This window comes from Ursus arctos, unplaced genomic scaffold, assembly GCF_023065955.2.
Source record: "Ursus arctos isolate Adak ecotype North America unplaced genomic scaffold, UrsArc2.0 scaffold_26, whole genome shotgun sequence".
NCBI lineage: Eukaryota > Metazoa > Chordata > Mammalia > Carnivora > Ursidae > Ursus > Ursus arctos.
This window is the reverse complement of record NW_026622941.1, coordinates 26191114-26217935: the sequence shown is the minus strand read 5'-3', so window position 1 is coordinate 26217935 and position 26822 is coordinate 26191114. Positions and strand designations below refer to the sequence as shown.

Sequence of the window (26822 nt, the reverse complement as noted above, 5' to 3'; positions counted from 1 at the left end):
TTACCTTCTGTTCTTGAGATTGCTGAATCAAAGCTTCCTTTATTTTTTCTTTCAACAGTTCCTTCTCTGTATCTAGCATTTCAAGGAGCCTCTGGTGCTACAAGGAAAGGTAAATGGATTATGATCATGGCTCTGAGACCAATAATCTATCAACAAGGAGTACAGCAGGTAGAAGTCATTTGCCTGGTTGTATGGAAGTAGTCACTAGAGGAAACAATGGGTAGACGGCTGAAATGAAGACTTACAAGACTTACAAGAAAAAAACACCGAATTCACCTTTTTCCACTCAGCCAAGATATCTTTTTGTGGCCCCAGACTCAGCGAAGTACATGACAGGAGATCTAACTTAAGCACAACTACTCCAAATTGGAAACTGAATCAGAAATGATAAAATGTCTTTAATCAAAATTAAATTTAGCAAAATTACTCACTAAAATTATTAGTTTGCAGCAAAAGAAGCAATCAAATAACTGATGTTTGATGAATGATGATCATAACATATTGTGTTCCTAGTAAAGCACTGTTTAAGAAACTCAAAGATTTATTACTGTTCTCACTCTAAGACTTTACCATAGATTCAGAAAACAAAACAGTGAAAGGATGTATGTGATAGCTAATGTTACAATATACAGAATTCATGTATTTACTCTCATTCCAATGTGCTAGCAAAAAAGCACACACAACCATTAGCCAGTTATCATGGATTGGGCACTTGGAATTTAGAGTTTTCTAAGAAAATTCAACTTTTGTAGCATTGATATCTTCAACACAGAGAAGCCAGATACTTGTTCTGGAACAGCGCTCTTATGAGGAAACAAAACCAAAAAGAAAATATATATTCCTACTTACACAGATTTCTCATTCAGTTACTAAAGGGCAAAGAAGAGTATTTTCTCTGATTTTTCTGACTTTCAAGTCTTCTTTAAATACGAACTTATTTGAATACCCAATATTTTAAAACGGATCTATGTCTTTCAAAGTTGTTCTGAGTTAAAATACTTTTTAGGGAGGCAGTCTACATGAACAGTAAGTGACCAAACAGCCATGTCTAGTTAAGAGAATCCATTATTCCTATTTTTAATTATAATGTTACTTTTTACGTTTATTTTTCAAGAAATAAGAAAAATCACACGATGTGCTTTTTCATTAAAAAAAAAAATCCAATCTGGGATACAGATTATGACTTGATTATGAGAAATTATTGGTACCATATGTATTTGTGAAAAGCAGCTCACAAATCAGTAGACTTACCGTATGCTATGTACTGTGACTTTAATTTCATATTCTTAGTAAATCTAGATACACATAAATGTCATCAAATCAGAAAAAAATACCTAATCCTAATACACACAAGAGAAACAGTTTAGAAGTGTTATACCAGGCAAATAATTAGATTTAGAAATCATAAATACAATTCTCATATGAGAGCAAAAATATTCAATTTAGGCTTTGGGGGTAGGGGTAAACATAATGAAATAGAAAACCAATAAAAACCATTAGAATTACACTACAAAAAAAACTTTTCAGAGTCATTAATAACTTTGAAAATTATTTCTTCTTAAAAAGAACTGTTACATTAATAAGTCAGACTAATAGAAATCATTAAGTAATTAATTGTAAGTAGGCCAAGTTTCTCCAGTGGTCTAAGAACTAGTTAAAGAGGGTATGTTAGCTAAACTGACAATGCCGTGTTTAGAAAGTTCATTCCTGAACATTATTTCTTCATTCTGACAGTACACTATAATAGAAGACTACTGTTGAGCTTTCTTCTACAAGAATAAACTCGAAATTACCATTGGAAAGAAGTAGCCTACATAAAATATACTCTAAATAAAATCATCAATTTCCTTGAGAAAATATAATTAGGTTACCGACTTTTCTTATACACATAGGTCATAATAGCTAACATTTTGGGGGTATTTTTAAGGTTTTAGGCATTGTTAAAAGGGCTTTACATGTAGTTGTACCACATGTAGTTAAATCCACAACAAACTGCTAAATCACTCAATATTCTTTCTTGTTTCAGATGAGTGATCTGAGACTTAGAGAAGTTATGTAAATTGCCAGGTCTCTAATGAATCGCTTCAGCAATAATCATATCAGTACACTCATTATCAACAGTAATAATTACCTACTAGCTAAACGTGGCCTCAGTATTGCCTAGACGTTACCCAGTAACTAAAAGCTATTTACTACAAGTTGTAATGTCAGGTAATGCCTCACTTGCATTTGGCTTTAAAAGAATTTGACTAGGGGCGCCTGGGTGGCTCAGTTGGTTAAGCATCTGCCTTCAGCTCAGGTCATGATCTTAAGGTCCCGGGATGGAGCCCCTCATTGGGCTCCCTGCTCAGCCAGGAGCCTGCTTCTCCCTTTCCCTCTGCTGCTACCCCTGCTTGTTCTCTCTCACTCCCTCTCTCTCTGTCAAATAAATAAATAAAATCTTTAAAAAAAATAATTTGACTAATCTATACTTCTGATTTTGTTCTTTTCAGAATGACATTAAAATAAGATCATTTTCTGAAAAAACACTAATTAATATTAGGAGAGAGGATTCAGAAAGATGCTGAATGGCATGAGAGAAGTTAACTCTTAAAATCAGTCAATTTATAAAATGAATAATCTACAAGTATCTAATCAAGAACAATATAAACATAAAATATATTATTTTTATAAAAGTGTCATATGCTGATTGTGAAAAATGTAAAGAAGTGGTGAAAAATCACCCAGTGTTCTATCACCTAAATGACAGCATTTAGGCAAACATCCTTCTGGAGGGCTGTGTACGTAAATACACAGTTATATGTAAACATTTTACATAATAAGTTTATAACAACCGTAGTCATTTCGAACTCAACAATATTGAGTTATTTCTACATAAACATAATTATGCTATTATTTTTATTACACTAACTATACATTTTACTATGTCCCACTTACATATTTATATTCACAATATTTCCCTTTTAAAAAAATCTTGATTTTTGTGCGTCTTGGGAACTTGTACAATTATGGCTTTATGAACTATTTCTAGGGTTGGTATTGGCAGGTTGATGACTGAGGATGGTTTATATTTTAATGCATGCCCTCAAACTGTATCTAGAAGGAAAATGAGAAATTACACCTTTACTATCAACAGTCGGACAAAGAACAAGGTAGATTCAGGTAGATGGTCCTGGAGAATGGAATCACGGACTGGATGAACAACTAATCAAGGAAACCGTTCCACTGTTGGCACAGGGATCCCAGCAATATTTGGTATCTGCTATGAGTCAATCATGGCTGTTTATTTCATCACTCTCCCTGTTCGAAAATGGGAATTTTTGTTGTATCTTTTCTGTTCTTTCTCTTCTTTTTGAATGTACTGATTATAGTTATGGGGGGGGGCAAGGGCCCTTCTATTTCCACATTAGCTCTGTTTTTCTCAAAGTTCCTTTTCTTGTGGGGGGATTTTGAGTCAGTAATTTTCTCATTTAAGAGGTTTCTCCAATGTTTGGTCATCTTTTTCAGTCCATGCATACTAACATCTCAGACACAAAAATGCTGGTAGGAAATTCTCTGTATGTGGGGGAGCTTCCCAGGAACTGCAAAAACGTGGCCTTTTCATGATTGGGGTGGCAATTCCCAAATGTCCAGTCTATATATCACCATTTTCTCTTCAGCTGCTCTTTTTGCCTAGAAAAAAAATTCCCCAATCTTCTCACTGGTAGGATATGGGCGAAGGGGGTGTGGGTGGAAAGCTCACTGTAAGATGGATTTTGGTTTAATCTCCCAGTTTTTAGTTCCTGTCTTAGGAGGCCAGATTATCAGGTTTGATTACTCCTTTGTCTTGCTAGGGTGTACAGGAAGTATCTGAATTAAGAATGACTTTTAACCACTCCTCCTGCTTTTAGAGCTTCACAGCACCTAGGGCTCCTACTTCTGAGGCACTCTAGGGTTTTAGCAGGACAGAGCAGCTTGCTTCATACGGCTTTCATCTTAACGGGCTAAGACTGCAACGTGTTAGCCTCTGTTGAGTCAGTGATATTTGCCTATATCTTATCCCTGCTAGTTTATTGTTTTTATTTATTTGTTTTGGTCCCTCGTGGTGTCATTTTAGTGATTTTTGAGGAGGGAGAGGTACAGAAGGTAGAAGAGATGAGTATGTTTAGTTCACCATGTTTATCTAGATTTAGAATCACTTTTTAGAACATTGAATTATATCTGAGTTTCTGACGCAACATTATGTGCCAAGCACTGTGTTGAGAACTTTACAAGTGTTCTGGGAATCCTAACAACCCAGAAATGTCTTATTACCTACATCCCACTGATTTTCAAACTGAGTTTCAGACAGGTTATATAAAGTGCTTACATTCAGAGGACTAAGTAATAGTTAAACCGAGACTGGGACCCAGTTAGTGCTGAACATAAAATCCAAGGACTTTACAGTAGATTCTCTAGAATCAACATACAACTAAGGGCTTTCTCTGTTACACCTCTAAGGACTGCTTCTTTGACTTTCTGAGCTTCAGTCATACACTCGTACTATTCACCAAGCCTTATAGTTATGTCTCGGACATGGTATGTCTCTTTCCCCTACTCCCATATCTGGCCCCTTAAGGGAAGGTAATAGAGATGGCAAAATCAAAAAACTAGAAGGAAAGGGGACTCATTCTTGACAAATTAACTTTTTTGGGGGGTAAGACTGTAGAATATTTAGGTAGCTGAATCTCCCCACTGGAATCCCAAGAAATATACACAATGAGCCAAAAACTTGACTCAGCAATCAATGCCTGTATCAACTAACACATTTTCTTTTTCTCAAAGACACACATACTTTAAGGGGAGAGACTTTTCTGAAAGAATAGATTAACATATAAGCCATAATTATAAAATTATAAAAAAACTGCATTATGTATTTCTGTAAGATGAAAAAAAGGTATTCTTCTGTTCCATTTATATTTTGGGGGCATCTCCCTGGTAGGCAATATATCTCATTAGAATTAATATGGGCATTGCAATCTTATTTCCATAGTGTAGTGGTTACCACATCTGCCTCAAACATGGGCATTGCAATCAGACAGATCTGGAATCAATCACTAGTTCTTCACTTATGAAAGGTACAATTTAAATTTTTCTAAGCCTCTGGGTTTTTCTTTTTAACTTTTATTATGTAAGCAATGTTAATAATGCCAACTTCACAGTTATGAAAATTAAATGATGTAATGTAGGTAATGTATCTGGTACTCAAAAATGTTAACTAGACTTCCTGTCAAACAGCTGATAAAAGTATGATAATAAAGTTCATTTATGAACAGAAATTTTTTTTCATATAAAAGATTAGCTGCCGCTCAAAAGTAAAGGCCTCAGAAGGAACATCCACACCTTTTTTCAATAATAATCTCAAAAATATCTTTCACTAACATACAGTGTTAACTTCTATAATCCATACCGATTTCATTTCCATGGATATTGCTAATTAGCAGACCTTATAATCAGGGCTTTACTCCTGTCACAGAGTACCTGAATCCAGGGAAAAAATGATCTGAGACTAAAAGCAGTAGTTCTAGACATTCCATTCTGAAACTTTTCAAATTGTTTTCTTATTTCAATATAAATTAAGATTGCAATGTATTTTTGTTCTCAACATGACTGCTGTCTTTCCTATTTCTAGATTTGAGCCTTCCCTGTAAAGTCTGACCATGACCATTCTGCTCTACTTTGAGCATAATGGATAATAGCACCAACTATGGATCAAAGGACACAAAAACATGGATTCAAATTCTAGCTCTCCTTGTTAGCTCGACTCTAGTTTATTTGACAACTTTTTAAACCTGAAATTCAGTATGATCTCCTGAAAAATGAGGATTAGAATCCACTTTATAGGGCTGTTCTGATGATTAAAACTGATCAAATCCAGGAAATGTTTTTGATATGGCATACCACCTACTGTAATTGGTTATAATCTTTAGTTGTTAAGTTATGAACTTCGATAGAAAATTTGAACAATATCCTGTGGATATTCATTTTCTATTATTCCTTTCTTAAAATTGTTTAGATGATCAATCTTTAAGGTAGAAATTCAACTATATATTTTAATATCTTATTTTTATATTAAATTGTCCTACATTAAAGTTTACCCTTATATATCAATTTATAAATTATACATAACTTCTATATCTATATATAAATGTATAAATTCATTCATGTTTTTAGTCAACCATGCATACAAGAAATACTTGCTTGGTGCCTATCAACACAAGATACTGCACTAGTTTCTAGGGAGGGTGCCCTCTGGAACATGAATGTCTAATAAATAACCCAATGAATCAAGAATATATTTTCTTACATTTCGCTTGTAGAACTATTTTATAAGAAAAAAAAAATCTTCAAGGAATTTGTTAACAACTAATTTTTCCTCTCAGTGCAAAATAGCTTTTTAGGTAGAAAGTGCCAAAAATGCTTTGGGAATAAATAAGCAAATGTATAAATAACTCCCCCCTGCCGCCAGCCAAACCATACAACACACAGATTTTAAATGAAAAATTAGAATAGAAAAAATATAAGTATAGAGTACATGTTCATGATGAACACTAAGCAATGTATAGGTTACTATTACTGCACTACTACAACCGCTACTTCTGCTTCCATTTTTCTACTTTGATAAAATATATGTGCAACAACAAAAAAATGTCTTTTCTTCTTTTTTAAAGACTTCATTTATTTGAGAGAGAGAGAGCACAAGTGGGGTGGAGCAGAGGGGAAGGGAGAGGGAGAAAGAATCTGAAGCTGACTCCGAGCTCAGCACTAAGCCTGACATGGGCTCAATCCTACAACTCCGAGATCATGACCTGAGCTGAAATCAAAAGCCAGTGCTTAACCAACTGAGCCGCCCAGATGCCCTGCAACAAAAAATTTCTATTTTAACCTTTTTAATGTGGACAAGTGGCATCAATCATATTCACAATGCTGTTGAGCCATCACCATTATTTCTTAATTTTTTCATAATCCCCAGAAGAAATTCTGTGCCCATTAAGCAATGACTTCTTTCCCCTCATCCCAGCTTCTGGTAACCTCCAATCTAATTTGCCCATTCTAGATATTTCACATAAGTGGAATATTGTAGTCATGTTTTTGTTAGGCTAATTTCACTTAGCATAATGTTTTCAAGCCTTGTCCACGTTGCAGTATGTGTACATGAACGTCACTCCTGTTTATGGCTGAATGATATTCCATTGTGTACATATACCACTTTTGTTTTATCTATTTATTTTTTTTTAAGATTTTATTTATTTATTTATTCAACAGAGATAGAGGCAGCCAGCGAGAGAGGGAACACAAGCAGGGGGAGTGGGAGAGGAAGAAGCAGGCTCCTAGCGGAGGAGCCTGATGTGGGGCTCGATCCCGTAACGCCGGGATCACGCCCTGAGCCGAAGGCAGACGCTTAACCGCTGTGCCACCCAGGCGCCCCTATCTATTCATTTGTTGATGGGCACTTGGGTTGTTTCCATCTTTTGACTATTTGAATATGCTGCTATGAATATTCATATGTAAAAATGTATTTGAGTCTCTGTCTTCAATTCTTTTGATTATATACCTATTAGTAGAACTACTTGGTCACATAACAATTTTATGTTTAATTTTTTGAGGAACCACCAAACTTCTTTCTATAATTGCTCCACCATTTTATATTCCCACCAGCAATTCGCAAGAGTTCTAATTTTTCCACATTCTCTACAATATTTGTTATTTCCTTTTTTCTTATTATAGTCATCTTAGTAATTGGAAATGGTATCTCACTGTAACTTTTTTTTTCATTTCTCTAAGTATATTGAAAAGCTTTACAAATGCTACTTCTACTTCTTTTTTTTTTTTTTTAAAGATTTTATTTTTATTTATTCGACAGAGAGACAGCCAGCGAGAGAGGGAACACAAGCAGGGGGAGTGGGAGAGGAAGAAGCAGGCTCATAGCAGAGGAGCCTGATGTGGGGCTCGATCCCATAACGCCGGGACCACGCCCTGAGCCGAAGGCAGACGCTTAACCGCTGTGCCACCCAGGCGCCCCCATTGCTACTTCTACTTCTGATACCCCAACTACCACTCCTTTTCAAGTATTACTAGTATTATCTGCACAAATAGGAAAATTATTAGAGTTCTTTTTGCAGCCTTTATTGGACTGTAGTAGAAAGTGCATTGGACTTGAGGTTTGTTCATTGTCTGAGATTCTGCCAAAAGTAGGGATGCTTCTTCTCCCTGGGCCAGAGGTTAATTCAGTTAATCACAGTAAACTAGAAATTATATTGTTAAGAAACAGCTTGGCCAAAAAGATTTCAGCCTTTCTTTAGTCTATCTAAAATAAAGTATGAAGCGTATCTGGGGATTGTTTGTATTGTAAGGATTGTATTGTAAGGACTGTATTACTCCTGCCTTCTGCCTCAATACAGAATTCCTTAATTGTCCAAAAGTACCAACACCCTAGAAATGGATCACATGGTTTTTGATGGTATGAAGAATGGTAAATACTTTCTTCTGCACCTTACTAGTTGACCATTCCAAGGTGAGGGTGTTCTAGACACATTTGTTACATAACTCAGAGACAAAACTGAACCAATTGGCAACAACCAATCATAAGATTCTTGTCCAAATATTTATAACTAAACACAGAGGAACTTGCATCAGAATTTCAAGACATACCTTTAATGCATTTTAAAAGGCACTACGAAAATTAACTGAAATCTATACCAGGAAATCTCATCTAAGAATAGTGAAGAATTTACTACATTTTGCTTATCTAAAACATTCTGTCGACAGATTCTTAAAAATTATATCGAAATTTTAGGATTTTTTTTTTTTTTACAATCTTAAAGAAATAAATGCAAACTAAACAGTTCGATTAATCTTACAGAGTAGATGCTTAAATGCAAGGGTCTCAAGGACAGTCCATTGAAATTTAGCCTAAAACACAGCATTCAGAAATAGATCATGCTATTTCCTCCTTTTGGAAGAGTTCTTCCAAGTGGAAAATGTTTGATGCAGATTCAAATATAAATATGGAGGTTATGTGGTTTTTGCTTATTCTTATAAAAAATATTTAAAAATCTCTTCTTTCTTGGAATGTGAGTCACAAGAGACATTGTGAAGAGATTTAATCACAATACACATGGTCAGTGTTTTGTATAATAAATTTTAGACTAAGCAGTTATGGAAGCTCATGTTCAGGTATACAGTTATCTATTTATGACAGGTCCACAAACTGCACCTTATTTTATAAGTGATGTGTGTGTGTGTAGTATATACTCTGTAATGCAAATTCAAGAAGCATCATCTTTCACTTTCTGTAAAGCACAAACATTGAACAAGCTCAAGTGGTCTGGTAGGAAAGTCTTAAAGCACAAACTCATATATTCCTCCACTTAACATGACTTTACAGACACTGAATAAATTTAATAAATGTCTTAACATAAAGTGAGTTGGAGACATTTCACCCATTCATGGACCAACACATTAAATATTGTTTAGAAAGAAAACCTAGAAAAGATAAACTATGAGATTAAATCTACTCAAAGCAGTTACCGCAAGTCCAATAATATCAATAAACTTCTTAAAGTGAATAAAATAAAACTATAATATAAGCTACACTAGATTTATTTCACCTAAATAGACATATTTCTAATAGGCATGAAAAAATGAAAGCAAATAAGTTATTCGCCTTATATAAACAGGTCTTTGATTTAAGGGAAAAATACAAAAGAATGAGGCAAAAATTGAGTGATACCTCAGCATAAAAGAGGTAAGATTAGTTTATATTTCCATAATGAGGTTTCTATATTTGGATAGTGTACATATTATTAAATGCCAAAGATATGTCCCAATCCTAAATTTAAGTAGAATATTTCTGCTTCACCATCTTCAAGTGAAATAGCTTTTGAAAATGCATCTGAATCCTATTATTCCTTCCATTTGCCTAAGCACAATACAATAAGCTTGGATCAACATAATAGTGCCTTTCAAATGGATATTTGAAATAAATGACCCATGTATATAAGATAATCCCCTTAGCAAAAAAGAAAAAAAAAAAAAGAAACAGATTTATGCACACTTCCCAAAAAGCATAATACAACCAGTGTAGTACTTTTCAGGAACCAATTTGATACCACAGTAACTGTCCTTAAGTCTGGTCTGTGCTTCCTACTCCTAAAATTTATCATCAGAAAATACTATGTAGTTAGCTCTCCATAAGTTGACAAAAGAATATTCTGATTTATTGTGGAATGAAGATCTGCTAAACAAAAAATCAATTTCAGGAGCACAGCTCTCACTGCTTGCATTGTGTCTCCTATCTCAGAAATTCAGTTCTTTCTATATTTTATGTGTGTGCGTATGCGTGTGAACATGCACACATATATATGCACATATATATAATACACACACACATATTATTTATAGAAAATAATGGAAAAAGGAAAGTCTTGACATAAGTGATAGGAACATATGTTTCATCAAACAAATGATAAAACGGAAATCATTAAACTTGTTGAAATGAATGAATTGTTGCCCTTAATTGGATACTCCCTGAACTAAGGACAGTCTACACAAGGTCTCTAATACTGAAATAATATAACTGAGTAATCTGTCTATAAAGATAAGGTATATTAAAAAATGAATAAATAAAGGTAAGGTATAATTATTGATCTCATAATTTTTAGATGTCTGGGATATGGAAACCCTTGTATTAGGTAAATTTATTAATCAGTATTAGCATATTTTCAAACACACCTTGTACAATAGTAGAAGACTGCTTATAATGCAAAAGAATATAAACAATACGCATGAAGATGTATACAGCAAAATTCCTTATAAAAGTACAAAAGCCAAAACATTTAAAATGTCCAACAAAGTGGTTCAGTATAACAAATGATAGTATGTCAACTAAAGGTAATATCATGTGGTTATTAAGCATAAAGCTATGCATCAATATAGAAATATGTTTATAAAATACAATTACTTGAAGAAAAACCATAGGATTATTTAAAGCCATCATCATTATTATAACTACATAATATTATAGATACTTGAATAAATATTGAAAGGGATTCACAAGAAAAACAACACTATTTTATTGGGAAACTGGTGGATAGATTATTCTTTTTAAATTTACTATCATTCTAATAAAATTCAAAAGCCAAAAAATAGAACTTCTTGAAATGGCAGTAGGAATATCATAACTGATCTATAAGGAAGAAATCGTGGACAGGTTTAAGATGTGCTTAAAATACTTAAGAATAATTAAATAATCGAACATACATTTCATCTACATTTTAGAAAAAAATTGAAAAGTGGTGAAAATGAAGATTTTTGACAAGTAATTTACTCTTTGCTTTATTAAATTTTACAAGGTACGGAAAGCACAGGCATAGGGGAATGTCTGGATTAGGTGTATTTTTTTTCAGTAAATATTTAATGTTAGCCCTCAAATCTGACCCTATTTGTCTATGGTAAGATATTATCAGCCATTTGGAACTAAAGACCTTCCATACTCTAGCCCTAGCATATTTTTTCCCAATCTAGTTTATCTCCAAAGTCATTTCAGCACATTATCTTCTTCTACATTTATTTGCTATACCACCATTTCCATATTTCTCTACATATTTAATAGATACTCTCAAAAGAGTTTTATGGATCAAAGAAGACTGATTAAAAGCCGTGTATATTTTCGTAGAACCTTTAAAACAACGAGTATTTTAAACCACTAGATAGGAATAAAGTTCACATGACTTCCTAAAAGTGTTTCATTAACATGTTTTTCTATAGAACATCTTGATTTTTACTTTGAGATGTATGGTTTGGGAAGTGGTAGTTGAAACCATTACTGTCTTGCCCGGCTATCTGCTGATTTTAGCAATTTTAAAATAAGTATGAATGCAATTATTAAAGCTCATTAATAACACTTATAAAATTTTTACATTTACATAAAGCAAAGGAATAAATAAAAAACGAATTTTATACTTTTCTAGTTACATGATCCAAAAATACCATGGAAAACTCAGTACAAAAATGTTGGATAAAAAATACAAAACATCCCTTTAAATATTACTGAGCTGATAAGACAGTTATGTAAGTAGGCAAAACCAATAAAAAGCATAAATTCATGGAGATAAATAAGCTTTGAATACACAACTGTTCTTAGGAGATCTGAAGAATGCTAAAATATTAGAGTTTTGTTTTTAATGGGCCATGCTTACAAATAGAAACAAAACCTAGGGGCTAAAAAGGGTAAAGTTAGGACACCCATATAAAGCTACAAGGCCTGAAACACAACACCCGAAGTAGGTAAACTAGAAAAAAACCACAAAGCAAAGAGAATCTGAAAGGTTTTGTTTTGAGTTGGAGTGAGGGGGGAGGGAGGACAGGAGGTTCCCTAATAATTCAAAATCACATGCTACATTTTTTCAGATTTGGGGCAAAAATTCCCACATACAATGCATCTCAAAAACCCACAATTAAAACTTTGCCCCTGAAGACCTTCAGAAGCAAAACAACTATTCCATGGAAGACTTGACCTTAAACCTAAGCATCAAAGAATTATCACAATTAAAATTCCAGTGAAGATGATCTCACAAATATAAAACACAAAATACCCAAGAAAACAAGCTATCATGAATGTAAGATAGCTATGCAGAATCTAGACCTAAAAAAACAGCAGACACCAGAATGACTCAATATAAATTATTTGCAAAAAAGTACATTTAATATATTTTTTAAAGTGTCAAAAGTATAAGTAAGAGATAAAACACCATAAAAATGAACATGTATGCTCGGAAAAAATCATATGGAATATGAAAATGAAGTATACATCAATTGAAAATTAAAGTTCAATGTTTGGCTTAAACTTCATTTTAGGCAGAAAAGTAAGGACAGTAAGACAGATGTGAAGAGATTACACAAAAAAGAACACAGACAAAAATATTAAAAATATGCCAGAGAAGTATGACAGACACTGTTGATAGGTCAAGAAAGCTTAACATATTAAATTAGAGTTCGGGAGGGAAATAACAGATAGAATGAAACAGAAGCAATTTTCCACATTAAAACCCAATACACAACATAAAAAATTTTTTAAAAACTTTCATACCAAGTAATATTATGGTGAAAAAGCAGAACTCAAAGCAAAAAGAAATTCTGTACCAGCAGCCATAAAGAAATGACTAATCACCCATAAAAATGGTAATTAGTATTAACTCAGAATTACATGTGTAGTAAAACTACTCTACAAGAATGACAAAAAATAAGTTTATTATGATTAAAAAAAAAGACAGTTTACCAACAACACAACTACACAGAAGGGCTTTCCAGTGCTATCCACTTTAAATTTCATCTCAATAGATGCAGAAAATCACTTAATAAAATTCAATATCCTCTCATGATAAACATTTATTGTGATAAACACGATAAACATCTATCATGATAAAACATGATAAATGTTCATATAAACCCATGATAAAAACTATCAAACACAGGACAAACAATTTGAATATAGAAGAAATATAACTCAACATAATAAAGACCATATATAACAAGCTCAGGGCCAGCATCACATCTAATGGTCAAAGGTTAAAAGCTTTCCTCTGAGATCAGAAATAAGCCAAGGCTTTCAGCCCTTCTATTCAATGAAATACTGGAAGTCCTAGCCAGAACAATTAGGTAAGAAAAATAAATAAAAAGGATGTAAATCGGAAAGGAAGAAGAAAAATTATCACTGTTTGCAGATGACATGGACTTAAATCTAGAAAATCCTAAAGATGCCACCAAAAAGTGTTAGAATAAATGAAATCAGTAAAGGGGTGCCTGGGTGGCTCAGTCAGTTAAGCATCCCACTCTTGATTTTGGCTCAGGTCAAGTTGGAGCTCCACATTGGGCTCTGCAATCAGCAGGGAGTCTGCTTGGGATTCTCTCTCTCCCTGCCCTTTTGTCCTTCCCCCCATCTAATGAATAAATAAATATTAAAAAAAATAGAACAGAGAGTTCAGAAATAAACCTCTATACCTGAAGTCAACTGATCTTTGACAAATAATAAATGGTAAAGAGCTTTGGGCAAATTCTAACCAAGACAAGACTTAGCCATATTAATATCAACAACAGACTTTAGGCAAAAGGAATTCCTAAAAAAAGACATCAGTACAAAATGATATCTGGAATACAGAACAAATTTAAATTTATATGCACATAATAACATAGCTTCATAATATATAAAGCAAAAACTGGCAGAACTGCAAAGAAAAACTGGCAGTCCTAATATTATAGCAGGAGATTTTAATGAATTTCTTTCAATAATCAGCAGATCAAGCAGTGGAAAATCAGCATGGTGACATAAAATTTGAATATAACAGGCCTGACTAATGGATATACATGTAACACTATACCGATAGTGGAAAATACACATTTTTTCAAGCATACATAAAACACATAAAAATTTGCAAAATAGTAATTATTACAAATTATTGCAAAAAGGTAATTACTATATTTCAAAAATTCAGTGCCATATAAACATCACTCTCTGGCCACACTGTAATAATTGGGAATCGATAATTAAAAGAGATTTAAAAAATGTCATATTTGGAAATTTTTAAAAAATTTTAAATACAATTTTATGCTGATTAGATACACATATCTGTCACAGTCAACTATAGGGCTGAGAAAGTACAGGACACCCCTGGCATGGGCAGAGCATTTCTCTTTCACAGAGAAATAGAGGGTATAAAATAATTTTACTGTAACACTTAAATATGTACTTCATTACAGTGGAAATCACTAATGGAGTATCTATATCCTGTAATGAAGTTCATTATCCTTTAAATAGTGAATTCTAATAATATTTTCATATAGAGAAATTTAATGTAATCTATATACATCATCTTAGGTTTCTTTCCAAATATATACACAATTTCTTTATAGCAAATTCAATGGAATCCATGTCTTTTTTTCTAATAATGGTTTATGTAAATATGATACTAGAAATCAGATTCCCATTCCAGACTGTGGGCTTCTTTAGAGTAGTGAATATATCTGCTTTTTTGCAAGTTACACAGGGATGTAATGAGAATGACTGACGGAATAAATCCTACATATTTAGAATACTATTTTTATTAAGTGTGTTGTGTGTATATCACAACACTCATTTTAGTTACTTCATTCCATTGTTCTATTTCCACCATCTCATTTTAAAATCATCAGTTTGTTCTACTGTCATGATTTGGACTTTATAAAACCACAAAAAAGGCATAATATTATGGTTATAAATTTCATCATTTCTCCCTACTGATGGAACTAGGTATTGTAATTTAATTAAAAGTAATAAATGCCTGTAAATTTTTAAATGATTAACTTTCATAATAGTGTTTCCTAAATTAACTTACTAAGTCACCCATCTAAATAACCCAAATTCAGAAAGCTAGAAACAAAAATTCTTGGTAAATCATACCATAAAGGTTAAAATTATTCAGTATCAGAAAAGTAAAGTCAAATAATTTTTTCCCTCAAAAATTCTACTTGATATCCTTAAAAATACATAAACAGACTACTAAGGGACATGATGGAATTTTGAGGAGGTCATGAGAACATTTTTTAATCTTGATTTAGGTGGTAACTAAAACTTTTGAAGTCTGTCAAAATTCAAAGAATGGTTCACCTAAAATTGGTGGATTTTACTATATGTGAATTATACTTCAGTAAACCTGAAGAAAAAAATACACATACACTTCATGCTAATTTTGAACTCATATCTGTCTACTTACAATACCCTTACTTTTTCCTGCAGTAAAAGGCCACTCTTTCAAATGCCATTACAATGTTACACCTTCTTAATTCTTCCCTGAAACCTCAGGAAGAACTGCTTACTCTCTTATCTGTAACCTCAGAATATTTTGTTTCTATCACTAGTGTATTATTTATTATACTGTATTATAATTCATTTTTTATGTCTCACATAATAGGACTTTTTGTTTTTTGAAGGCAGAGAATGTTCTTATATTAAAAAAAAACTTTCTAGTACAGTACCTAGTACATTGAAAGCTCTTAATTTAAGTTTACGGCATCATTATAGATACTTGTGTTCAAGAGAAGTTCTAGCAGTTATTAAAATGACTGCCCAAAGGTAACTTAAAGAAAAAAGAGTACTGGGTTAATATCTGACTCTGATAACAACAGGCAACTGTCTTTTTCTGCACCATGATGACAGAAAAAAAAGTAGTGGTCACCTAAAAATTGTACACAAATATTATTGGGAAACTAATTAAATAACTCTCCTAAGTGCAACCTGACCAATGCTTTAACAAGGTTACAGTTTGAACCACACCAATCATCTGGTTTGCAAGATTTCCTGCTGGACATCAACACCAACCACTCGTTAGACCCAAAACCACCTTGGGAAATAGCTGTGGGTAAGATTTACACAGACCAGTAATGGACTAAATTACTGGTTCAGTTGAAACACAGGTCAGAAGCATATATATGACAGAAATTGGAAAGTCAATAAAAAGAATTATACATCAAACACCAGCCCCCCTCCTCAAAATTTAGCTGAGAGTTTTAAGACTCTGAAGTTGTAAGAAGACTTAGAAAGGCCTGGCAATTTCTCACACAAACCTTATAAATTACCATGAAATAAAAATTGGTGAAAAACATCTTGGGAAAGATTATCATATCATCAATATCTTTTAGATAGGAAATGAAGCAAAAACATCAAACACCTTTGACATATTTTCTTAAAAGATTATATATCCATCTAAAGAAACAATGTAGAAAATAAAAAGATAATGCCTCTTTCTCTACCTTGTGCAAGATAAACATATTCCCTAGATAAGAAGGGGAATTTCTTCAAGCAAAACATTTTTGAGAGTCACATAAAGCACGTATTTTTAAATACCACGTACTCTATTTTTCCCTCTAAAATAAACTATATTGGGGTGCCTGGGTAGCTCAATCGGTTAAGTATCTGCCTTCACCTCAGGTTATGATCCCGGGGTCCTGGATTGAGCCCCACATCAGGCTCCCTGCTCAGTGGGGAGTCTGCCTCTCCCTCTGCCCTTCCTCCTGCTCATGCTTGCATTCTGTCTCTGAAATAAATAAAATCTTTTAAAAAATAAAGTAAAATAAACTATATTTCTATGATGTACATGAGGGCACATACTAAACACTGTGAACGAACATGAATGAGCACATCATATAACAAAAATACAGTATTAAGTAGTAACATCAGTAAGAGAGTGCTTGACAAACAACAGTGTTCCAAAGGGTTCAGCCCTGGTTCTGTTTAGTTTACTAGTAGGAACAAATAGTTTTCAAATTCTGTCCAAAAGAGTACTAGACATCCCCATACCAACCTCAACTACAGTCACTATACCCTTACTGGTCTTATTTGTTATCAAAGTCTTCAATAGAAGCTTTAATCTAAGAAAAGGTTTGACGGCTGAAACAAATTTGCTAAAGTAAATAACAACATAAATTCACACTTTTGGTTCAGCATGACAGGTAAAAGCTTGAAAATCATCACTCTAATTTTTAAAACAAGAAAAATGCTTAACAAACTAAAGATCAATGCCTTAGATCCATCAGAGAATGGTCAAAGGCAAACTGCCACCCCAAAATCTACAGTGACAGACAAATCTACTGAGTCACAGCCAAGATCTTCTTACCTACAGCAGAAACTGCTGGAGACATACACTGGTAGGAACACTGAAATGCTAAATTTGCAAAACTGCTGCAAGCTGAGTGAAAATGAGTATGGGAGTGAGAACACTTAGGAGCTGATGTCTTAGGGGGTTCCTCACAATTTGTGGGGGTTTTCCCCAAGAAACCCATCAGGATCCCAGTGTGAAGAGCCAAGACATTTTCCCTCAGGGCTCTGGCAGGGTGAGTAGAAAAAATATCCATTGTGAAATATGCCCTTAGCATTCCCCATAACAAAAGACTTTCTTTACCTGAAAAGACTTTATCCAAGTCTTATAAGATGTTCCACCTGAGGAAAGACATTACCAAGATTCCAGCCCCCTCTAGTCTTCTTGTCTCACATAAAGGAAGGGAGAAAAGACAACAAACACTTATGAAGGTCACAGATCCTCTAAAAGACTGAGATTTAATCATAAGATTATAGAATGCTTTCCCTCCCCAACACCTCATCACCAAACCAACAGGGCTATAGTTTATTGACAGCAGATAACAGCTGAAAGAGCTGTTAAGATGCAGACTCTACCTAAGAAGGATTTCTTAGGGAAGCCACAGACAGCAGGGGAGACAAAAACAAGGACCTTTAAGGAATCTGAACCATCTGGCAAAGTACAGAAACAGAAAACATTAAACACAGCTATTCACTCCTAGCCAAATTAACAAAACCTCCCACTAAAAGTCTATTTACCTCAATCCTTATTACATGATACAACATGTTAATCCTTTAGCCAAAAATCATATGGCATGCCAAAAGGCTAAAAAGTCTAAAGGAACAAAAACAGCATTGTAACCAGTTTCAGATATGACAGAGACTTTGGAATTTACAGGCTGGAAATTTAAAGTAAAAATTGTTAATATGTTGAGGAATCTAACTTAAAAAATAGATAACATGAAGGATAGGTGGATAATGTGCAGATGGGAACTCTAAGAAAGAAACAAAAGGAAATGTCAGAAACAGAAAGACAAAAAAGAAGAATGCCTTTGATGAGTTAATCAGTAGACTCAACCTAAGCAAGGAAAGAATCATGCATGACCATGCTGACAGGCCAATACAAACTTCCTAGCCCGAAGTGTAAGGAGGAGGAAAAAAAAAGTAAAGTAAAACAAAAACACAGACTAAGGCGTAACATGTGTAACTGAAATACCAAAGGGAGAATAAGGACAGAATGAAGAAGAAATATTTGAAGTAATAATCACCAATTTTCTAAAATTAATGACAAGCACAAAACCAGAGATCCAGAAAACAGAGAGAACACCAAGGACTATAAATACCGAAGGAAAAAAAAAAAAAAGGAAAAGAAAACTCCATCCTACATGTATCATAGTCAAATGACAAAAAAATCAAAGAAAGTAGGAAATCTTGAAAAAAGCCAGAAGAAAAAAAACCACTTTATTTATAAGAGGGAAAAGATAAGAATTACAGTAGACTTCTCTTTCTGAAACCATTCAAGCTAAAAAAAAAAAAAAAAAAAAGGAGTGGAGGGAAATATTTAAAGTACTTAAAGAAAGAAAAAAAAATCAAGAAGAACCAGAAATTTGCCATACCACATATTAAAATATATATTATAATAAAACATAGTATAAAAATAGAATGATATTTATGCAAGAAAAAAAGAACAATTTAATCCATGAGAATAGAAAGCCCAGAGACAGACCCAGGTATATGGGAACAATATATGGTAAAGAAGCCCCACAAAACAATGCGTAATGGGAACATTATTAATGGTTCTCAAACTTTTGCATGTATCAGAATCACCTGGAAGATTTGTAAGAGATTGATGGGCCTAAGAACAGAACTTCTGATTCAGGAGTTTGCGGTAATGTTCTATAGAGAACTTGAATTTCTAACAAACTCCCAAGTGATGCAGATATTGAAGCTGCTAACCCGAGGACTCTATTTTGAGAACTATGGCCATAGTGTTGTCAGGAACTCAGCTGATCTGCAGAGAGTGTCTCAGGTATGGGTGATGCTGATTAAGCAGCAATGGCCAAAAGGAAAGTAACAGAGAAGGTTTTAACCACTTACTGTGATAGTAATAAGCAAGGGGCTAAAACCAGAGAATGTGCTGATTCCTCCCATCCCTCCCTCCCCTGCTTGCTTCCCTTCCTCACAGAAGGTGAAGGCCACATGAATCAGAGCAGAGGTACAAGTAATTTCCCTGCTTCGGGAGTCCTGAGCAAAGTCCTGGTATTTTTAGGACCTTGGGGTTGGGGGAGGAGGAGTGGAAAAGTACTGAATAACTGAGTCAGAGTGGGGAAAACTGTCTTCAAGGTTTCTCCTCTTCCTAAGGAGGAGGCTTAGGCAGAAGCACCGGAAGAAGACAGGTGCTCAAGACCTTAGATAAAGAGGAAAGAAGGTGCCGGGGCTAGAAATGCAAATATGTGAAGTCCACAGCTAGCCAGGGGGATCTGAACACTTGAACACGACTCCCTCCAAAGACGACAATGAATTGGCTGTGTACCAAGTCTAGTGTGGGGAGTGTAGATTTTTTCCTGCGAGACCTGACAGGTGAAAGCCTTTGCAATCGCCTATGGTCAGGCCTGAGAAATCACACGTTTTTACCAGAAGCCAAACTCAAGTATACGCTACTAGGAAAGGGGCTCATTTCAGGGAGAAAAATGAAAATGGGTAGTACATCATAGTAGTGTAAACAGAAGAAGCTGCTCTGGAATAGCTGGAGGCCGCTGGCACTCTAGAGCCTTCTATTTACTCCAGGTCCTCCTCCTACTCTGAAGAGAGCTGACAGGATTACTACTTTGGGCACAACTACAAATCGTTCATGTAGCTCTGTTTGAGGTAGTCTGTTCCTTTCATTCCAGTAATATCTGAAGTAAAATGTGAATATTAGATGAATTAATACGGTAAAATGTTTAGAGCACGTACATAGTCTATAATGTAACTGTACATGCTTTTTTGGACAGCTACTTGTGGTAAATCTGATAATTTATAACCTGAACTTTAATTCTCACCTCACTTATTTATTTCCTCCGTCATTGCCACTGACACTATTAAGTGTTCCAGCCTTTACAACAGCTAAGACGCAATAAGCATAGATGGAGAGCTCATAAGCATCTATGAAAAAACTTGTGAGATGCCTAAAGAATCACCATTTCTTCAAACAGACTTGAAAGTACTTCAAATGATGAGAATTTAAATGCAGAAGATTATTTCAGAGTTTGATTCAAATAACCTTTCGGCCACTGAAGCAATGCTTTAAGAGTCCAAGTAATAAAACTACACTTCATCTAACATCAAACTTGTGATTCATGAGCTTTAATCTCAAGGTACCAAAATAATGAATAGTTTCCAACCTGAATTATGAAATTCCTTATTTGATAGAGCATTGATTGAGTACAAAGATTGTTTTTTAAAGATCTTCCTCATGCTTCCTTTTCCCATCAAAGTTATTACCATTTAAAATAGAATATATAAACATCTCTGAGCAAAGAAAACAATTTAGTGTGTAGAAATCAGTATTCAAGATAACTTTTCTACAATAAGTAGTTATCTTACTATCATTTCTGCTATTTTCTATTAACAGGAAGTTAATAAAAAGTACTTTACAAGAAATTAATTCTACCCAAAGCATTAATTTTATCCATAGCAGATATTAAATATCTGAAGATATTTCTGAAGAAAAATATCCAAGATTTTGGTTTACAGACATAAAATCTTGTTTAAAAAGAAAAGGCTGTCAATGTAAAGACAGAAATAGTTTTAAAAAAATTTTCCCATTAAGCACTGGAGTAAACAGCACACCGCTACATAAAATATTCTCTTAACATGTCCTTTAATTTAGTAAAAGATGTTTATGTTTCTAGACAAATGAAGACATTCTAGGTCAACACAACGTCAACTACAGTCATGTCCATGTCTATCTAGATCCCTATTCAGCAAATGCACAGTAAATGCAAAATTCAATTTCTAGAATCACAAAAATCTTGGGATCAGAAATGAATTTCAAAGACAGTTAATCTGACTATTTATCCAATGCTTGAAACCCCTCCAACGTTCACATACACAGTATGTATGTATGTATGTATGTAGATAGATAGATATACTATCCATTAATTTATTGTCCATGTAATGACTAGGTTATTGCAGAGAAAAGAAATTTGCTACCTTGAGGAACACTGCTCATTTGCTACTCCTGTTATTAAGATGAACCACATGAAATAGCCATTTTTATAGGTAGAAATGGTCTAATATACCTGATTTCATATCAATGTCACACAATTAGGTGAACTCTAACACAACTTTGTATTTTCATGTTGAGTTAAAATGTTTCCCTCTAGTTTCAATACATTGACACTAGTTCTATAATGATCCAAAATAAATCTTTTATCCATATAACAATTTTCTAAATTGGCAAATTATTTCAAATACTTTCAACTGCATTTCATATTTTACATCTTCGTGTCCCTTCAACTCTTTATCCATTATCCTTTAAATGTGTTCCAATATTCCAGTATAAGATTATTCTTTTGTAAGTATGACAAGCAGTATTAAAGGGAGCTGTGTAATATGAATTCAAATCAGACTGGGACTCTCCTCCTCCCAGATTTTTAGAAAACTAACTTCAATTACATCAGATTAAAATTACATTATTTTTAAAACTTACTGTTAAATAACACTCCTAAATGTTAAATACATGTGGTATAACTAAGTCTGGCTACTAACTCTGTACAAATGCTGAAGTTAAAATTTAAGTTTAAGCCACTAATATTTATTACTTTTGAATTTCACTTTGGATATAATACCACAACTTCAGCCTTTTAAAATATTTTAAATACAACTTCATGTCATATCAAATGTGAAAATATGCTTTCAATATTTTCATCCAAATCACTGAGAATACTGAACAGAATAAGGATGAAGATAGTACCCTGTGGCATTCTACTATAGATCTTTCTTTTAAGTGGATATCAATTCATATATTTATGTATTTGGTATGCTCATTTAATCAATTTATCTATCCTTTGTCCCTCATATATTTCATACTTTTGTTTATAAATTGATCTTGTGAGAGACTTAGTTTATTAAAGTTTGGATAACTTCCTGCTCCATTTTCCTTACTACCCTAGTAAATCTGTCCCCCAAAAGGATAAGTTTAGCCTGACAATATTTTCTTAGCAAATCAATCCCATTTCTGGAAGTTACCATGCTTTCTTTAACAATCCATTCTGGAATCATTACAAGAACCATCATTATAATTACCAGTTTGTGAAATATTCTTTTTCAAATTTAAGAGTACTTATCCATTTGTCGTCTACGGTATTCAGATTATTCTTTTAAAATTCCTCAAAAAGGACACCTGGGTGGCTCCAGTCATTAAGCATCTGCCTTTGGCTCAGGTCACAAGCCCAGGGTCCTGGGATGGAGCCCCGCATCAGGCTCCTTGCTCAGCAGGGAGCCTGCTTCCCCCTCTACCTGCTGCTTCCCCTGCTTGTGTGTGCGCAGCACATGCTCTCTCTCTCGACAAATAAATAAACTCTTTAAAAGAAATAAGTAAATAAAAAGGAAAAAAATAAATGCCTCAAAAGATAAAAGAAAATGTTTCACAGTTTCTGTTTGCAAATTCCTTGATCACAATTCACCTAAACAGGCAATTATGTACATCTTATCAGGAGGCTGCTGCACAACTGCGATCTTTTCACTACTCTAAGGCTTCTGTTCTCCTTTGTGCCCTTTTCCAAAAAGAGTCATCTTTGTACTGAGAGACTAGTAAGGGTAAAAAGAAAAAGAAAAACAACAACAAAAAACAACACAGGAATTAGAGAAAAAAAAATCAACGGAAGTTAAGAAGTTCTGATTTCTCCTTATCATCATTGCAAATATTTCCCCAACCAATGAGGAGGACTATTCTTTCCATGGCTTTCTTAATATGAACATTACTTACATTATTTTAAATGAGCATGATGGTGTGTCTTTTCTCTCAAAGAATGCATTCAAGACAAATAGAAGGTAAAAGCTTCTTCTTCTTTTCTGTGTAGTAATTTCAATTTAAAATTTCCCTTTTTTATTCATTTTCTTAAATTTACTATATGTGGAGAATAAAGAAAAGTGAAGTGTGTGGTAAGAGAAAAACAATTTTATGGCTAGCCACAATCTGCTAACATATCACTATATACATTTGGGACAATAATTAGCAGGTAATAAAAATGTGTTTTTCCTGGCAGATAAATGATCTCAAGGCATACTTTTTTCTGCCTATTTTATGAGAATGAGACTCAACTGATCTTGATGGTGTACTAATAAGAATGAATTCAAATAATAATACCCTAACTTTTAAAAAAGTAATAAAATTAGTGTTGTTATTGTTTCATAACCATTGTTCATAAATTAATTAAAAAGAAAAAAGAGCTGGTAATATGTCATTAATTCTTCTAAAATTTGTATTTTGATACCTACTTTTTTTTTTTTAAGATTATTTATTTATTTATTTGACAGAGACAGCCAGCGAGAGAGGGAACACAAGCAGGGGGAGTGGGAGAGGAAGAAGCAGGCTCCCAGCGGAGGAGCCTGATGTGGGGCTCGATCCCAGATCACCGGGATCACGCCCTGAGCCGAAGGCAGACGCCCAACGACTGCGCTACCCAGGCGCCCCTGATACCTACTTTTTATATAATACCCAAATTACACTACAAAAAATAATTACCAAGAGAATTGTAATGGATGAACTTTTGAATTTATGAGAAAACTACACTTTGACTACTTTGATATAATTACAGTATTTTTTGGAAATGCACAGTAAAGTAGACAACCAGAATTCCTCAATATCTGCCTAAATCAATCAATCACAGTCAACCATATGATTTACAGAAAGTATTTGAAATATCCAAACAACACTCTTCTAAAGTGATAGAGCTTAATAACAGTGATAAATGCAAATACAGGTTTTCAGCACTTTCAGGGACTATATAGCCAGACAAAACTCCAACAGACAAGTAGCACAAAGCATGTTTAGAAAAGCACAACAAACACTTAAGCATCCTTAAAAAGTTATGGTAATCTCAAAGATAAGTAAATACAAATTTACAAAGTGCATTCTCTACAGAAACAGAACCAGTAGGATACACGGAGAGAGGTAAGAAGAAAGAGAAAGCAAAAGAGAAAGTGAGAGGAGGAGGGGAAGTAGGGGACTGGGGGGTTGATGTTGATTGATTTTAAGGAATTGGCTCACACCGTAGTGGCTATCAAGTAGGAAATCCTTAGGGCAGTCACCAGTCAGATTGGAAACTCAGGCAGGATTTCTGTGTTACATTATTAAAGAAGAATTTTTCTTTTTGGGGAAACTGTAGTATTTACTCTTAAGGCCTTCAATTGATTGGATGAGCCCACCCACATTATGTGGGTTTAAGTGTTGTATGTACTGTTAAGGAAAAAATTATTCTGACACTTGTTAAAACAGTAAGAAAGACTGTGTTCAAGATCATTGTGATATATGCCAGAATTGTTGCAATAGGGTAAAGAGATCAGCTCAACTTCAATATAAGAACAAGCAGGGATTTATAGCCAGGGATGCAGGTTGAGGGAACTGGTTGATTTAAAAATTAATATGAGACATCAAGGGTAGGGGGAGATTCTTGCTAAATTGATATAACAGGATTCTTGCTAAGGGTTAGCCAAGGTGTTTCGATATCAAGGATGGGGGATAAGGAACTTGATCAGATATCAAGGGTTGGGGAGATTCTCTCTCATCTGATTTAGCAGCATTCTTGCGAATACCTGGCTATGCAAGCATGTCAAGGATAAGCCCAACACCAAGACCTAGGAAAGAAGGGAGTTTAGCTGAGAGATGTCTTGTCCATACTCATCAGTACCCAGACACACCAAACTAGATCAATGATTATATACATAGTTATTATATAAGTGATATTATGTATATGAAAGATTATAGACATATATAGTCATATATAGGCATATATAGACATATAAAATGCCTCTTCCTCCTGTTGGCTTTTTTCCCCCCAAGCAGAAGTTGCCCCACAAGGGGAATTTTACTGATGGCACTAGTTTATTTCCCTCTTAAAAGACCAAATGCAACCAAATGAAGTGAACATAAACTCCAGATTTTATTATCTTCATAATATAACAAAATATGAAGCGTAGAACTGGATCACTTGGCCCTTTCTCTTATCTCCTCCCAGTTCGAAATGTTGGCATCTCTTCACAGCCTGCATTCTCTTAGATCTGCAGTTGGGCTCAACACTTTCAAGCCTCAGCACAATCTTTGTAGTTTTAGCCTTTTCCAGAAAATCAGCTTAGTCTGCCCACCACAGCCACTCTGCTTCCTGTCACTAACACCGGGAATGAAGAGAATCTGCCTTTCTTGTACTGTGTTACTCTGTGGGGCTGGTGCTTGCCACACTTCTTGCAGGAAGTCCACCGGGTTTTAGGAAATGTTCACCATGTTTGCGAGAGCGCTATCGGCACAAAAGCCTCTTGGTTTTGATCTTTATTTAGTTATGTTGCTTTGGTGGCCTTTGTCTCACCTTGTTCTATGCTTGCATCTGTATCTATTGAGCCTCACTACCCCTCTGCAGCAGCCCCTGGCTGAGAACTTATACTAAGGATATAATAGGAAAACACGTGTGTGACCTTGTGGGCTCTGGCATAAATGTCAGAGCCAAGCGGCCGGGAACGCCCGGCTTGTCCAACAGTTGGGAATGCCCAACTCGTTCAGGGCAGAACACTGCTGAAACTTGATTGCTCTTGACAATAGCCCACGGGGTCCATAGAAACATGTTTAAGAATAGGCCCCATTTGCTGAACGTTACATCATCTGATCCTCTCACCTTCCCCGTGATGTACTACTATTCACTAGGATGTAATATGAATCACTCCCTTGATTGTCTTTGATTGTTTATTGCCAATAAATACGTGACGTTGCAGCTGTTCGGGGCGATCGCACTCGTGGTGGTGGCGCACCTGGCGGTCATCCCCTGCACCCACACTCACTTTCACAAGCTAACCTGTCTGTGCCTCGTCCTTCTCCCAAATCAAAGGCCGTGGCGCTGCAGGCGGTTCCAGGGCACCCCTCTTTCCATATTCACTAACATTTACTCTATGATCATCCTCTTGAATGATATACCCTGATTATAAATAAGAAGCTTCTGTGTAG

The 26822-nt window shown here is 34.5% G+C and overlaps 1 protein-coding gene and 1 pseudogene across 20 annotated transcripts in view; both read right to left on the bottom strand.

The window, feature by feature from the left end:
- CCDC91 (coiled-coil domain containing 91) overlaps positions 1 to 26822 on the bottom strand; it is a 312578-nt gene that overhangs the window by 79946 nt on the left and 205810 nt on the right. For all 20 annotated transcript variants that reach the window (XM_048216514.1, XM_026502183.3, XM_048216516.1 and 17 more), the window contains one exon: positions 5 to 97. In XM_048216514.1, coding sequence (XP_048072471.1) covers positions 5 to 97 — 93 coding nt within the window. The remainder of the gene's footprint in view (positions 1 to 4; positions 98 to 26822) is intronic.
- LOC113257443 (60S ribosomal protein L36a-like) lies at positions 24069 to 26640 on the bottom strand (annotated as a pseudogene).